General features: G+C 45.6%; 3 protein-coding genes across 3 annotated transcripts in view; 1 reads left to right on the top strand and 2 right to left on the bottom strand.

Moving 5' to 3' along the window:
* The window catches only part of HERC5 (HECT and RLD domain containing E3 ubiquitin protein ligase 5), a 58,903-nt gene extending 50,748 nt beyond the window's left edge, over nt 1–8,155 (top strand). The window contains exon 24 of the mRNA XM_021100766.1: nt 6,012–8,155. Within this exon, the coding sequence (XP_020956425.1) occupies nt 6,012–6,217 (206 nt within the window). The 3' untranslated portion in view covers nt 6,218–8,155. The remainder of the gene's footprint in view (nt 1–6,011) is intronic.
* On the bottom strand, nt 10,428–12,840 carry PIGY (phosphatidylinositol glycan anchor biosynthesis class Y). The gene is given in 2 exon segments (NM_001271967.1): nt 10,428–11,467; nt 12,566–12,840. A coding segment is annotated over 1 exon segment (216 nt). The 5' UTR covers nt 11,237–11,467; nt 12,566–12,840; the 3' UTR covers nt 10,428–11,020.
* PYURF (PIGY upstream reading frame) lies at nt 10,428–12,840 on the bottom strand. The gene is given in 2 exon segments (NM_001271968.1): nt 10,428–11,467; nt 12,566–12,840. Coding segments are annotated over 2 exon segments (345 nt in total). The 5' UTR covers nt 12,769–12,840; the 3' UTR covers nt 10,428–11,325.

Below are 16,613 nucleotides of genomic sequence, written 5' to 3'. Positions count from 1 at the left end.
CTTCACTTTAAAGTCTATGTTATCTGATATGAGTATTGCAATTCCTGCTTTCCTGTCTTGTCCATTGGCATGAAATATCTTTTCCCATCCCCTCACTTTCAGTCTATATGTGTCCTTTGCCCTAAGATGAGTTTCTTGTAGGCAGCAGATTGAAGGTTTTTGCTTTTTTATCCAATCTGCCACTCTGTGTCTTTTTATTGGAGTATTTAGTCCATTGACATTTAAGGTCATTATTGATAGATATGTATTTATTGTCATTTTAAACCTTGTTGATTCTATGTTTCTCTTTTCTTTTTTGGGTTGGATGGCTTCCATTTGTTTTATGCTTGAGTACTTTTCTTTTCAGTTTTTGTGAATGTGATGTTTGGTTTTGATTTGTGGTTGCCCTGTTTTTTAAGCACATCAAACCCTTCCTATATCTGCTTGCTTTTGCCTGGTATTCATATAGGCTCAAACATATTAATAAAATTAAAAAAAAGAATATGTTTTCTTACTTTTCTTCTCCACATTGTATGATTTTGATGTCTTTTTTTTTTTAACATCTTTATGTTTTGATCTGTATGCTGGCTGATTTAAGTGATTGAAGTGATTGCTTTCCAGTTGTGATTTCCTCTATCCCAATTCTTCTTTTTCTCTTTTTTTTTTCCTCTCTCTTTTTTTTAATTTAAAGAAGGCCTTTCAGTATTTTAGAATGGGTTTAGTATTGCTGTACTCTTTTAGCTTTTGTTTGTTGGAGAAATTCTTTATTTCTCCTTCTAATTTAAATGATATTCTTGCTGGATAGAGTATTCTAGGTTGCAATTTTTTTCCTTTCAGCACTTTAAATCTATCTTGCGGCTCCCTTCTGGCCTGTAGAGAAATCAGCTGATAGCCTTATGGGGTTCCCTTACAATTAACGCTTTGCTTTTCTCTTGCTGCCTTTAGAATCCTCTCTTTAACTTTTGCCATCTTTATTATAATATGTCTTGGTGTGGGCCTGTGTGGGTTCAGCTTGTTTGGGGCCTTCTGTGCTCCCTGTATCTTGGTATCAGTATGCTGTAGATTTGGAAAGTTTTCAGCCATAATTTCTTCAAATATATTTTTAATCCCCTTTTCTTTTTCTTCTCCTTTTGGAATCCCCATTATGCAAAGATTGGCCCGCTTTATATTATCCCTTAGGTCTCTTATATATTGCTTTCATGTTTTTTCATTTGGTTTTCTGTCTGCTGTCCTGATTGGGTGATTTCCATTATTCTATCTTCCAAGTCACTAATTTGTTCCTCTGCATTATTCATTTTGCTCTTTACTGCCCTTAGCTCAGTTTGTATCTCTGCAAATGGATATTCTAGTTTTTTTTTTTTTTTTTTTTTGGCTCCTTCTTATATTTTCTAGTTCCTTTCTGAAGGAATCTGCATTACTGTTCATATCCTCTCTTAATTCCTTCAGTATTTTCAGTATCTCCCTTTTGAACTCAATGTCTGTCAGACTGCAGAGTTCTGTTTCACTGTTGACTGCTTTAGGTGAATTCTTCTGTTCCTTTAACTGGGAATGGTTTCTGTGCTTCTTCTTCTTGCTTGTGTTTTTCTTTTTCTGTGAGTTTGGGGACGCCAAACTGTAGTCTTGTAAGGCTACTTGTATGCAAGAATAACCCTTTGTATTTTTTGGGGGGGGGTTACTATTTATTTTTGGTGTGGGAGTTTGAAAATTTGCTGTCTCTTTCTTTGGTGTGAGCAGGCTGTTATTCCCAGGATGCTCAGTGTGTTTTCAAGGAGAAGGAGGCAATGGACAGGGCCAGCAGTCCATGCCTGGTCGCTGGGCTCTCAACAGCAGCAAGGACCTGCAGGAAGGCAGCAGAGGCTACTCCTAGTTGCAGGGCCCTGGGAGGTGGTAATGAGCTCCAGGCAGATCTGCAAGGGGACAGAGCATTTGGCAGTTGCAACAGCAGAGTGTGTGAGTTCCCAGGGGAGTAAGAGCAACAACAGCTTGTGTTTGATTGCAGTGCCCTCCTCTGAGGGGATTGGAACCGCAGGTGGTGCCTGTTCAGGGGCCCCTACTGGGAGCAGGCCATGGCCATCTCTAGAGTCTGACAACTACTGTGGTTTGCCCCCGCCACCTGTAGACCATGCATGAAGCAACCGATCTCACTTAGCCCACATATGAGGTGTTGCAGAGGGTGCTCCTGGTTGCAGGATCCTGGGAAGTGGCAGAGATCAGGCGTGTGGGTACTGTCTGGAACGTTTGGCAGTGGCAGCAGCAGGGCGGGTGTGTTCCGGGAGATGGTGGAGCACCAGCACGTGGTGTTCAGTCACAATGCCCTCTTCTGTGGTGCCTTTGAGGTGAATGGGGTTGCAAGTGATTTTTGTTCAGGTATCTCCAATGGCAGTGGGCCATGCCCACCTCTGGAATCAGGGATAACTGCAGCGGGTTTGCCCCTGCCGCCTGCAGGCCACGCAAGAAGCACCCCGTCCCACTTAGCCCACACAGGAGGTGCTGCACCAGTTGCTCCTAGTTGTAGGGTCTTGGGAAGGGACAGTGACCAAGTGTCTGGGGGTCACCCAGAGCGTTTGGCAGTGGCAGCTGCAGGGTGGGTGTGTTCCCAGGGGAGAGAGAGCAACAGCGGATGGTGCTTGGTTGCAGTGCTCTCTTTTTTCTTTTTTGCCAACCCCTGAGCCCCTCATGCCAGCCCCAGCCCCCGCCCGGGCGTCTCGGGCTGTGGTGTCGGGGCCGGTGGTGCAGCCGGTCTGCGCGGCTCTCGCTCTGCTTCGCTGCTCTCGGTCCCGCCGACTCAGCCCACCTGGTGTCCGAGAGGTGGCTTCCTTTGCTCCTTCACGGCTCCCTGTCGGGAATGCGAGTCCCGGCCTGATGCCTTGTCTCTCTTTTTCTGGCGTCCTACTCAGTTATGCCAGGAGTCTCTTGCCCTTTTTTGGAGTTGATGTCCTGTGCCAGTCGGTTCACATGGAGATGTGGGTTTTTGATGCGTTTGCGGGAGAAGGTGAGCGTGACCTCTTCCTCCTCCACCGTCTTGCTCCGCCAGTGTCAGTGGTTTTAAATGATTTTTACCTTGCTGAGTTCTTACATCAGGAGTAGATCTGAAATCTTACATCATTTGTGGGATAAGAAAACCTTGTTTGTCGTGGGCACCGCATGCAGCAAATCATAGTGTCGGAGCCACTTATCCACTTGAAGGTCCTGCCTCCCAGGTTATCCCAACAGCAAAAGTAGATGTTACTATAGGTCTTTCCCCTGTGAGTCCCAGCTCTGCCTGCTGCTTCCAATTTTTTCTTCTTGAGCTGAATATAGACCCTTCTTTCTGTTGTTTTGTCATCATTCATTTACCCAGGCCCTGTGGGACTAGCCAAGCTGTGCACTGTCACTTGTCTGCACTATTTCACTGCACCTTCAGATTTTGGTCTCAGTTCTGTGTCTACTTGGTGGTTTTTCTTTGTTTAATGACTTACTCATTTTCTTACTCAATTTCCTTATTTATTTTTGAGAAACATTTATGTTATTTTTGTGGAAAACACGGTGGTTGGCAGATACTCAGACTTCTCCAGAAGCTCCACTTAACTTTCAGTCTTAACTCTTCTTTGCTTTAATTTTGTTGTATGGTTGACTTAGAGTGTTGTGTTCATTGTAAGCGTACAGCAAAGTAAATCAGTTATATGTGTACATATATCCATTGCTTTTCAGGTTATTTGCCCATGTAGGTTATTACAGAGTATTGAATAGATATCCCTGTGCTATACAGTAGGTCCTTTGCTACTTAATCTATTTTATGTATCATAGTGTGTATATGCCAATCCCAACCTCCTGGTTTACCCCTCCCTGCAGCGTTTCTCCTTTGGTAACCATAAGTTTGGTTTTCAAATCTTTTGAGTCTATTTCCGTTTTGTGAATAAGTTCTTTTATATCATTTTAGTTAGATTCTATGTATTAGTGATCTCATATGATAGCTGTCTTTCTCTGACTCACTTCAGGTGGTATGATGATTTCTAGGTCCATCCCTGTTGCCGCAAATGGCATTATTTTGTTCTTTTTTATGACTGAGTAATATTCCATTGTATGTATATACCATATCTTCTTCATCCACTCCTCTGTTGATGGACACTCGATTGCTTCCATGTCTTGGCTCTTGTTGTTAGTGCTGCATTGAACACTGAGGTGCACATATCTTTTCAAATTATGGTTTTCTGGAGTTCCTGTCGTGGCGCAGTGGTTAACGAATCCGACTAGGAACCATGAGGTTGCGGGTTCGGTCCCTGCCCTTGCTCAGTGGGTTAACGATCCGGCGTTGCTGTGGCTATGGTGTAGGCTGGTGGCTACAGCTCCAGTTGGACCCCTAGGCTGGGAACCTCCATATGCTGTGGGAGCGGCCCAAAGAAATAGCAAAAAGACAAAAAAAAAAAAAAATTACGGTTTTTCTCCAGATATATATATATGCCTTTGGAGTGGGATTGCTGAATCCTGTGGTATTCTGTATTTAGTTTTTTAGAGAACCTCCATGCTGTTTTTCATAGTGGTTTCAACCCGTTTGTATTGCCACCAGCAGAGTAGGAGGGTTCCCTTTTCTCCACACCCTCTTCAGCATTTATTGTCTGTAGGCTTTTTGATGGTGGCCATTCTGACTGAAGTGAGGGATACCCTCGTTGTAGTACTGATTTGCACTTCTCGAATAATGAATGATGTTGAACATCTCTTCATGGGCTTTTTGGCACATCTGTATGTCTTTGAGGGAATGTCTATTTAGATCTTCCGAACGTTTTTCAAATGTAAAAGCTTTTGCACAGCAAAGGAAACCATTAAAAAAATGAAAAGAGGAGTTCCCGTCGTGGCGCAGTGGTTAATGAATCCGACTAGGAACCATGAGGTTGCGGGTTCGGTCCCTGCACTTGCTCAGTGGGTTGACGATCTGGCGTTGCAGACGCGGCTCGGATCCCGCGTTGCTGTGGCTCTGGCGTAGGCCGGCGGCTACAGCTCCGATTCAACCCCTAGCCTGGGAACCTCCATATGCTGCGGGAGCGGCCCAAGAAATAGCAACAACAACAACAACAACAAAAAAAAAAGACCAAAAAAAAAAAAAAAAGAGAAGATAAGCCAAAGAACAGGAGAAGATTTCTGCAAACAAATCAGCTGACAAGGGATTAATCTCCCAAATAGACAGAGGTCACATGAAGCTTTATATCAACAACACAACCCAATTTTAACTCTTTTTTTTTTTTAATTTTTCTTTTATTTATTTATTTTTGTCTTTTTGCTATTTCTTGGGCCGCTCCCGTGGCATATGGAGGTTCCCAGGCTAGGGGTTGAATCGGAGCTGTAGCCCCCGGCCTACGCCAGAGCCACAGCAACGCGGGATCCGAGCCGCGTCTGCAACCTACACCACAGCTCACGGCAACGCCGGATTGTTAACCCACTGAGCAAGGGCAGGGATCGAACCCGCAACCTCATGGTTCCTAGTTGGATTCGTTAACCACTGCGCCACCACTGCCCCATGACGGGAACTCCCCAATCTTAACTCTTACAAGAGTTCTTCGTTTTGGCCAGATGGTTCTCTTGTCTGTACGATCCGGAGCTCACCGGGCGCCTCCCCCTGCAGCTTTTTCTCGGAAGCTCCTTCCCTGCCCTGAACCTTCGCCTGCGTCCTTGTTGCCTCTCTCAATTTTTCCCTCCTTAAAGGTGCAACTTATTCTGAACTGTGGGGCCCCTGCCCCTGCCCCCAGCATCCCCAGCCTGGCTTTCTCCCTGCTCCAAGCAAGGCACTCACACTCACTTGGTGCATGATTCCATGGCACCTTGTTTGGCTGTCTCACACCCTCTTCGTTTTCTTTTGCTGCTTTTCTTTCCTGCACAAGAATCTGATACTCCACCCAGGCTGTAAGCTGCTTGAAGGCAGTGACTGTGTGTCAGACTTGGTCCTAACACTGGTCCCCAGGGCACGAACGTGGGCCCTCGGTGTTTCTGAGTAAACATTTTTCTTGCCATAAATGTTGGTCTCTTTGAAGCAGATCACTCACTTAAATTCTTCTTTTTAGTGTTTCTCACAGGAACTGACAGAATTCAAGTAAGAGGTTTAAAGAACATGAAGATAACATTTTGCTGTCCTGAAAACATGAATGAAAAAGACCCCATCAGAGCACAGACCTGTTTCAGTGTCCTCTACCTCCCGAAGTACTCCACGATGGAGAGGGTCGAAGAAGCCCTCCAGGTGGCCATCAGCAACCACAGGGGATTTGGCTGAGCCTCCCTCACACTCCACCCCTTTGGAGGAATAGCTTCAGAAATTAACATTAACTCAGAACTTAACCAAAGAGTCTTGCTGACTGTTCGGTGTGTTTTCCTGTTTTTGTTTTTTTTTTTAGAATTGCTGTTTTTGCATGTAAGTTGTATTAACATGGATACAGATAAGGCTGTTAAAACAAAGTGACCCTGAAACATAGGGCATTAAATGAGACTGAAGTTGTTGGGGTTTTTTTTCTCCTAAATGCCTGGGTAGTTTGTCCAGGGTTGGTTTTTTTCTCCCTCTCAAACTGCTCTGATAAAAGTCAACAGGTGACTTTATTGTTGCAAATTGCTTTTTTCTTTTTTTTTGGCTGCGCCTGAAGCATGCAAAAGACATCAAAACCTGCGCCACAGCAGTGACAATGCTAGGTCACTACCCACTAAGCCACCAGGGAACTCCCATGTTGCAAATTTCCCTGGAAACGTTTCACTTCCATCTACAGTGTATGTTTTGCATTTGAAACCGCTGACTCCTTTCTCCTCAGTTCCCGGGAGCTGTAGCCTTTCTCTTTCTTGGCTGCTCTCCCATTTCCTTTGCATGCTTCTCCTACACTCGCTTGACCTAAAGTGCTAGTGTAGCCATCCTTTCTCTGCACCCACAGCTACTCCTTCCCGACGCCATGGCGTCAGTTACCACGTCCATGCTCGGGTAACCTCTCTCTTCCCTGCAGGAAGTGATGTGTTCCAGCACCACAGCTGTCTTTCTGTGTAGTCTGTGTGTCTACCTGCACTCCCCTGGGCTCTTTTACCCCAACATGTTGACAAAGAAAATGGTTATCTTCCTTGTATTCTGAAGGTTGGAATGGTGCCACCAGTATCTCCGGCAACCACCTTGCCTTTCTCCCTCTTCTTCACCCTCCACATGGAAAAAAATCAGTCGAGTCCGGACAGTTGCCATTCTCCATCTCCTTCTGAGCCCACTGCCGGTGCTGTTTAAGTGCTCCTCACCTCCCACCCCATCGCTGCAGTCATCTCTCATTTGTGCTCCTTGTGTCGAGACAGCACTGTCTACCAGAACCTTCTGTGAGCCTAGAAATCTAGATAGACCTGCACCATTGAAGAAGACAGACCCCTGCTGTGGGTACAGCTTAGGTTTTGAAGAATTCTGAAGAGAGGAAACTTCACTTGGGAGGAGGGGGAGAAAAAGAGTGTGGAGCTTTGCTGTCCAACATGTGGCTATTTAATATTAAGTGAGATTTAAAATTCAGCATCTGGAGTTCCCATTGTGGCTCAGAGGGTTAAGAGCCCAACATAGTATCTGTGATGACACAGGTTCAATTCCTGCTTGCTCAGTGGGTTAAGGATCTGGCATGGCTGTGGAGTAGGCCGGCAGCTGCAGTTCTAATTCAACCCCTACCCTGGGAACTTCAGTATGCTGCAGGTGCAGCCCTAAAAAGAAAGGAAAAATTGTTTTTCTTTTTTTTTTTTTGTCTTTTTGAGGGCTGCTTCCTGCGGCATATGGAGGTTCCCAGGCTAGGGGTGGAATCGGAGCTGTAGCCATAGGCCTACGCCAGAGCCACAGTAACGCGGGATCCAAGCCGCATCTGCAACCTGCACCACAGTTCACAGCAATGCTGGATCGTTAACCCACTGAGCAAGGGCAGGGATGGAACCTGCAACCACATGGTTCCTAGTCGGATTCGTTAACCACTGCGCCACGATGGGAACTCCAAAAATTGTTTCTCTATACCATCTGAAAAGTGGCACTGCCTGTGGTCCAGTGAGTTAGCCACAGGTGCCACCTAGTGGCAAGCGCAGAAGATAGCAGTCATTCACCACAGCTCTGCTCCCAACCCTTCACTTCCTTTGTGCTGTTAGTGGAAGATGCGGTAAAGATCCCAAGACAATTTTTTATACGTATCGTCCTGCAAATAAATAATAAGCCTTTTGTCATGTACACTTTTATAATTCTATAATTATTCTTCATTCGGCTGGTAGCCTGTACCTCGTGGGAAAACACCCTGCCCCTCAGGTGGGGGACGTGGGGGCCCTGTGCTCTTGGCTGCAACCTCCTCAAAAATCAGCCAGATGAGAGGAGGGACCTGCCTGCTGGTGCAGATGTTACAAAACGGGTCCTTAACGAGTTTGTCTGTTTCCTCGCAGGGCTGTTTGCCCTTAGGACAGTTTCCAGGCTTGAAAGGGTCTTGCCTACCGTTTTCACCAGTTGGGGTTGTTGACTGGGGAGCTGGTCTCCAGAGCCCCCCATGCAGCCGTGCCATCTGTCGGTGCCAGAGTGCTTTCACACGGAGTTAGCTTGTTCCTCGGTTTTACAAAGGAAGCGGGGAAGGATTCGGGGGCCTGAGGATGACGCGCCGAGATGTGAACTTGCCTAGTTAGAAGGCTTGTCGGAGCCATGCGTTCACGCCTCTCGGAAGTGCTTACTGCCTCTGCCTCTCGGAAGTGCTTACTGCCTCTGGGCTAAGCATTCGGTTAAAAACCAACAATTTACTATCAAAAACAGGCACTTACGTGCAAGGTTAAGTGCTAGAATAGAGCGAAAAACATACGGGACTTAGGAAAACAGTAAGGGCGTCAGGCTTGGGCCAGAATTTGAATCTAAGCATTTTGATTCCTCATTCCATTTTTCACATAAATAGAAAAGATGAATTTGCTCAAAATAAAGCTTCGCTCTGCAGGGACTGAGAAGGCAAGTCACACCGCCAAGTGGTTTCAACTTCAGTTCAAGTATTAATTGTTACTCTGGGTAAACCACTTAATCTCTGTGCTCTAGTTTCCCTACCTGTAAAATGGTGCCGATACTTCCTACCCAACCCCTCATATTTGTGTGTGATATGCTCATTAGAACTATCCCTTATGTAGCTTGTACTATACGAGTGATTGCTAGAGGAATTCTACTAGTGAAAGGATAGAGTTAACACTGAGGTCCCCCAGGGAGACACTAGTCAGTTTCCTCCAAAATGATTAAAATGCTTAACTTTTGCAAGCTGAAACTGACTTTTCAGAACAGGGTGCTTGTTCTTTCAGCAAAATGGTTTCATTTACACTGACTATAGAGATATTTAGGGCAAATTAAAAAGAACAGTAATACCATTTCAGGAAATGACAGGTACTTCTATTGTCTCCTGATTATTTGTATTTTTCCCCAGGGCAATTTTTTTTTTCTTTGTAGGGCTGCACCCAAGGCACATGGAGGTTCCCAGGCTAAGGGCTGAATCAGAGCTACAGCTGCCAGCCTACACCAGAGCCGCGCCAGATCAGAGCCCTGTCTGCGACCTACACTACAGCTCACGCCAACGCCTGATCCTTAACCCACTGAGCGAGGCCAGGGATCGAACTTGCAACCTCATGGTTCCAAGTTGGATTTGTTTCCGCTGCACCACGACGGGAACCCCCCAGGGTAATTTTTAAAACGTGACTTGCACTATAGTGTATACACTGAATTAATGCAACAGAAAACACATCTAACCTTATACTTTATTTTTTTCTAGGGCCGCACATGCGGCTTATGTAACTTCCCAGGCTAGGGGTCTAATTGGAGCTGTAGCCACCAGCCAGAGCCAGAGTCAGAGCAATGCCAGATCTGCTCTGCATCTGCGACCTACGCCACAGCTCATCGCAACACCAGATCCTTAACCCACCGAGAGAGGCCAGAGATCAAACCCACAACCCCCCAGTTTCTAGTTGGATTCATTAACCACTGAGCCACAACAACGACGACGGGAATGCCTAACCTCATGTTTTAAATTTTCTTTTTAAGGGGAAGAATCACTGTCTAAAGCTTCTTTTACACTACTTTAAAATTCTATTAAGAATCAGTTAAGGTTACATTGAGTTCTTAGGCTTCATGAGGGTAAATACTGAAACATTTGTTATACTTCTGAAACAGTTATTGTACTAATCAGTCTTATTGAAAATTCTGGAAAATCAATAACTATTAATGTGTCAAATGCTCATGCCCTTAGTATTGCTAAATAAATAGGTCTCTTATGGCAGAAAAATAAACTGAAATGTGGCTCAATAATCGCCCTAACTAAACTCAACAGGACACAATCAGCTATTTGCCAGTCTTTCAATTCCACCTCTCCTCACAGCACATACTTTCCTGGGAAATTCTGTTCTATTTTGGGTGCCTCTCTAAACATATAATTTCCTTGTCTTTGAATTATATTCTTGTGACCAAAAGGAAAAAAAAAAAAAAACCAAACACAAAACTGCAAATTGTTTTATGGAAAATGTCAATATCTTATTAATAATGTAAGCCATCTGATGCCAAAGAAATGAAGGCAATTTTACCAACTCAGAATTTTGGCAAGTACATGAAATTTACATTTTATTATAGTTTTATATCACACTAGTCCAAATGCATTTCTCTACAATTACTCCCCATAGCTCCTTGGAATTATCTCAGTCATCCTTCACATGTGGCTTTACCAAAGGCTTTGAACCTAAAAACAAACCTACAATTTCGAATTAGTAATTTTTAATTATGAATGGGATAAGAACAAGCCATCAGATGATGGCTGTGGGGGTGCTAATTTCCAACAAGCCACTTTGTTGAAATGTTTCTTCCGAGAGACCAGGTATAAATCAGAACCTTCAAAAAGCAGGGGAAGAACCAAAATACAAGAAAGAAGCCTCTTGCAGCTTAAACGTCACATAGTCCTAAACCTCTGACAAAGGCTAATAAGCAAAGCCTCTTTCCTGCAAAGTCTGGGTTTCCAGTATTTCCATGTGGCGGAGCTTTCGGACACACTCACTCAAGCATATCATGAGTTTAAATACCATCGTGGCTCCGGCTGCGTTAATTATGCCGGAAGAGTTTAATACCCATCCAAGTCCAGAGGTGGAAGAACACGTAAACGGGGATGGTGATGGGCAGGAGCAGACTGTAGAAGCACAGGCTGGCTGTGCTGGTGCAGCCCTGGGGGAAGCTCTCTTCCACGGAGGCGGAGTACAGCAGTCCTCCCAGAGAGACCAGGGGGACAAGGACAGTCAGCGTGGGAAGAGACAGAAACATTCTTCTCTCCCACCCACCACCCGCCACGCTGGCTTCTTCGAAGGTGGATGGTGTTTAGAAAATTTCCTTGTGTTGTGTTTACGTATGACCTAGTGCTGCTTCATTTCTTCTTGCTTCTTATTTTGATGTGTCATCCTAGCTGCCTGTGGTATCATATTAGGAATCCCGTCAATAATCGGATAGGCTATTCCCAGCTCTTCATTAATCAATTCATTTGTCGATGGTTCATATCTGAGGGGCAGAAGAAAACCAAAATGAATCCCGGAAGAGTCTGAGGTTCAATAAACAGTAACATTTATCCAATTCTTCACACAGTTAGAGCCAGAAAAGCAGAATTAGACTGTTTTTCATTCTAAAAGCAGCAGTAGCCAATTCAACCATTTCTCTTAGAAAAGGAATCTCTAATTGTTCCCATTTTAGTCTGTTTCTCTCATTTTCTTTTTCACGTTATTCTTAAGCTATGCCTTAGTGGAAAAAAAAAAAGAAAAGATCTCTCCTTTTCATCCAAATATTCCTTCATGACTCTTTTAAACCCTCAAACGATCCCAGCTAATTTACTACTGGAACAGACACGAGAGGAAAATTCAGCTTCTTCGCTTATCAGAACACCTGCCTCACTGATCCATGAGAAGGAAACCACGGAAGCAGCAATCTACCACCCAAAGGCAGCCACTGATGACACTGCGGTGTTTGCTAGTATTGTCCACGTTCAGGTTTAGCAGCCTGCAACTGCAGAGATGTTTATCCTAAAGAGTCTAGGTGAAAGGTTAAGAAGGCCTTTACAGAACCGGCTGGTCGAGAACTAAAAACCAAAGGGCCGCACACGTAGCTGATGCGCTTAAGATCCTACCCGGCGTTTTCGCAACAATCTGGAAGCTATCACATTTTTCATCGCCTTGCCTTAAAAATCTGAATGCCATGGATTAGTCTTCCGAATCCCGAGTTCATAACCCTGGCTGTACAGGAAGATCACTTGGGATCCTTTCAAGAAAATACGCAGTTGCTCTGGCTCGGCCCCAAGGCCTTCGGATTGAGCCCGGGTGGGGCGTTGCCTAGAGATCTGCGTTTTAAGAAGGATTCCCCCGAGATTCTAAAACGCTGCCGGCGGAGAAGCTGCCCGCCAGGATCCAGGCCTGCGAGTGGCCGGTTTGGTCCGGGAGGCCTGGGGCTCGGCTGGGGCCTCCTCCCGCCCTTCCCGCGGCGGAGCGAGTACCCGGGAAGCTGGCGGGCCCGGGTCCAAAACATGGCAGCGAAGAACACCCGGGTGACCTGAACGTCTCCCCGGCGACAGGGGGCCACCAGGGAAAAGCCGCAGCGGACGAATCTTACCTGAGCGGCTTCTTGGACAGCGGGCACACCAAGAACTCCAGCAGCGCCGGGTCGAAGGCGCGTGGCGGTTTCCCCTCCTTCTTGTTCTCGTCCGCGGACGGCCGCGAGCCCGAAGCGTGCAGGCACCTCCTGGCGACCGCGGACGGCGGCGCGCGTGTCCCTCGCAGCGCTAAGGCGAGCCGACCGCGCGCTCCGCTCAGCATGGTCTGGCCGCCGGCGCGCGGACCTCCGCACCCCCTGGGCCGCTCCGGCCGCTCCAGCCGATCCCGGGGAGTCCCGCCCAGGCGGCCAGGCCCCGCCCCCCGGTGCTCGGGAAACGCTGCCCCCGACGGCTGGAGGCCCGCTCTTTGGTTCCGAGGGCGCTCGGGACCCGACTGCTTTTCCCGCGGCACCGCTCGGTATGGAGAGCCCCGCCTGCAGCCTGGGCTTTCTGCGGCTCTTCCTGCCCGTTTGCAGGTTGCAGACAAAACCCACGCTCAAGTGGAGGCGTCCTGAGTTTTCACCAGGGCCTGTCGCAGGGCCTCCAGGAAGCCAGTGGCCGGACCTCAGAGTCACACAGTGATAGACTTGGACCTCCGTGGTTATCACCAAAAGGAGGTTTCCAACACACTGTCACACTGGGTATGTTAAAAAGCATTACTTGTTTTATGTGTATCTGTCAGTCTTTGCAGTACCACACTTCCTATAACCTTGTTTGGCTTTTTTTTTTTCTCCTTTCATTAAAAAAAATATAAGAACGGGAAAAGAATGGCTTAGTCCTCTTAAACTTAAGATGCCCAGTTTCTTACCCTGGGCTCAATGGCATAATAATAGCACCACTCATTTGCTTCTGTAAATGAGCTTGGAAACCGCAAGGAGTCTAAGTAACTGTGTCCTTTAATTAAGTGGGTGATCCACACAGTGGTTTTTTTCTCGCCCCGCATTTGCTTCTGACTCTCCCAGAAAATGATGCGGATTTGATCTCTTTCTTATAGTGTAGGAGGTAAGTGCCGGGGGTCCGGGCCTGACACCTTGGTCCCAGGTGCATCGTTTACTAGTTGTAGGGCTCCCGCAAATCTCCTAACTCCCCAGCTTTCTTTTCTTTTTCTTTTTTTTTTTTTTTTTTTTTTTTTTGTCTTTTTGCCATTTCTTGGGCCGCTCCCGCGGCATATGGAGGTTCCCGGGCTAGAGGTCGAATCGGAGCTGTAGCCGCCGGCCTACGCCAGAGCCACAGCCACGCGGGATCCGAGCCGCGTCTGCAACCTACACCACAGCTCACGGCAACGCCGGAACCTTGACCCACTGAGCAAGGGCAGGGACCAAACCCGCAACCTCATGGTTCCTAGTCGGATTCGTTAACCACTGCACCACGACGGGAACTCCCTCCCCAGCTTTCTTATCTGTGTAATTAGATTAATTATTGTTCCTACCTCATATAATTCCATCCTGGGGCTTAAAATGTGCTAATGAATGCAAAGAGTATTTAGAAAAATGCCTGTGGCAAATGAATGCTCAGTTAATGGCATATGTTGTCATTTTTATTTTCTCTATTCTTTGCAGCCCAGTATACTAGAAGATTCTTGGTTAGTCATCAAAATCCACCCCCTTTTTTTGTCCTTTTAGGGCCGCACCTGCAGCACATGAAAGTTCCCAAGCTAGATAGAGCTCAAATACGAGCTGCAGCTGCCAGCGTACACCAGAGCCACAGGAAAGCCAGATCTTAACCCATTGAGCGAGGTCAGGGATCAAACCCGCATCCTTATAGATACTAGTTGAGTTCGTAACCTGCTGAGCCACGAGGGGAACGTCCAAATTTTCTCGTTGTCTCGCTAAATATTGAATCTTTTCTTGCATCGTTGGGGCTTTACCACTTCACACTTTGAGCTCCTGGGAGGTGGGGATAGGAGTTGAGGGATATATAGATACACATACAAGATTGTATGTCCAAATTTCTCTTCCACTCAGCAGTGCAAAAGCAGAGGCAATTTGTGTTGTCTGTTCACTCTACTTTAAAAAATCTACTACATCATTGGATGCTCTTTGTTCACTAATGTGCAAAAGATTTCAGCCTGAGGCAGCTGTCAGGGATGTAGCCTCAAGAGGTCCCGTTGTTAAGTTCCTATGTTATTTCCCACTAGACCATAGTAGGAATTAATTTTTCAGGTGTAGTTAGTTGATACCTTGGGCTCTAGGGAAGGAGTGAGGTATAGGAAAGAGGGTTCAGCAAGGTATTGCAATGCAGAGCTTGACTTTGGCTAGCTCTGGTGGGCCAGGCCGGAACCCAGCCCCCAAGGTAGGAGCAAGCACCCATGCTTAAGACAAGCTTTTTAGTCTCAACTCACCTCACCTGGCTGATAGAGCCTCATCAACTGAGTTTTCTAACCAGTTATAAATAGCTTCAGTGTGCATCCACGAAGAAGGTTGGAAGCAGATCAGTTTAATTTATATTAGTATTGGGGAGAAATGGAGAGTACTAGCAAAATATCGACAATATCTCAAGTTTATAACACCCCAAATCAACATCCAGTATTTAAGGAACATCTGAGAGTGTGAAGTATTAGCCGAAACCATGTAAATATGAAGTTGCAAGATGTCAAAGCAAAAATGTTTCTCAACAGCCCTCAGAAATTAAGGAATCCAACTTATTTCTGCATGGTAGTATCCTGAGCTGAATGTATAAAATTGTATAAATTGTATAAAATTGTGAAATGGGTCCTTTTTACTATTGGCATGGCTCGGATCTTTCCCATCACAGAGCTCTGGGCTTAGGTACCATATTAGCTGTGTGACCTCTGAAAACTCTTTGCCTCAATCTTCTCATCTGTAAAATAGTATCATCATACTACCTACCTTATTAGGGTCGTTGAGGGGATTAAATCAATTCATACAAGTCAAGCAGCTAGCATGGGGGCTGGTACAGAGTACACATTATAAGAATGTCAGCAGATCGGTGGAATTCCTTATGCTGAAGATGGAGAAAATTCTGATAAGAAAGGAAATCACAGTATACCACTGGGAACCTTTAGTTTAACTGAACGTGGAATTTTGATAATTTCCAGTGTGGATAATACTGAAACATAACTCTTAGGTTATCACACCCATTACGTGAGTTAGAAATCTCCAGGCAGTGGAGAGGCTAGAATATACATTTTAAGCGAGTTCCATAGGCATTCCTGCTGTGGTGCAGTGGGCTAAAAATCTAACTGCAGGGGCTTGGGTTGCTTCAGAGGTGCAGGTTCAATCCCCAGCCTGACTCAGAGGGTTAAAGGATCCAGGGTTGCCACAGCTGCAACTGGGATTCAGTCCCTGGCTGGGGAACTTCCACATGCTGCAGATGCAGCCACAAACTAATAATAATCAAATCCCTTGGAGTTCCTGTCATGGCTCAGCTGTAGCAAACCCAACTAGTATCCATGAGGACGCCTGTTTGATCCATGGCCTCGCTCAGTGGATTAAGGATCCAGTGTTGCCGTGAGCTGTGGTGTAGGTCACAGACATGGCTGGGATCCTGTGTGGCTGTGGCTGTGGTGTAGGCTGGCAGCTGTAGCTCCGATTCCACCCCTAACCTGGGAACCTCCATATGCTGTGGGTGTAGCCCTAAAAAGAAAAAAAAAAAAATCAAGTCCCATAAATACCAAATTTGGGACACTGAAATTTGGGAATCTCTGATTCAGAGAAGTTAAAATCACTTTTCCACTAGATGGCATCATCCAGTATCTGAACTAACAGTTACTGCTGTCTGTACGTTTCTTTCTGTGATTACAAGATTTGCTTTGATTTTGACAGTTGTTTCCTTAATTTGATGACCATTATTTTAGGAACAAGTCACAAAAATTTTATTAATAAATTACAATTGGAATGGGTTCATTACAATCAAGAGTCCAACAGATAAATGGACAAAAAGTATGAAAAAAATCACAGAAAGTACAGTTGATCAATAAACATAAAAATTTCATCCCCAATAGTAACATAATGCCAGCATCAAACAGCAAATAATTCAAACATCAAAGAAATTTCCATCTCTCACCAATAAAAATTGTAACTATTTTCAAAGTGTAATTTTTTTTTT

This window comes from Sus scrofa, chromosome 8 (genome assembly GCF_000003025.6).
Source record: "Sus scrofa isolate TJ Tabasco breed Duroc chromosome 8, Sscrofa11.1, whole genome shotgun sequence".
Classification (NCBI taxonomy): domain Eukaryota; kingdom Metazoa; phylum Chordata; class Mammalia; order Artiodactyla; family Suidae; genus Sus; species Sus scrofa.
This window is presented reverse-complemented; position numbering and strand designations above follow the sequence as displayed.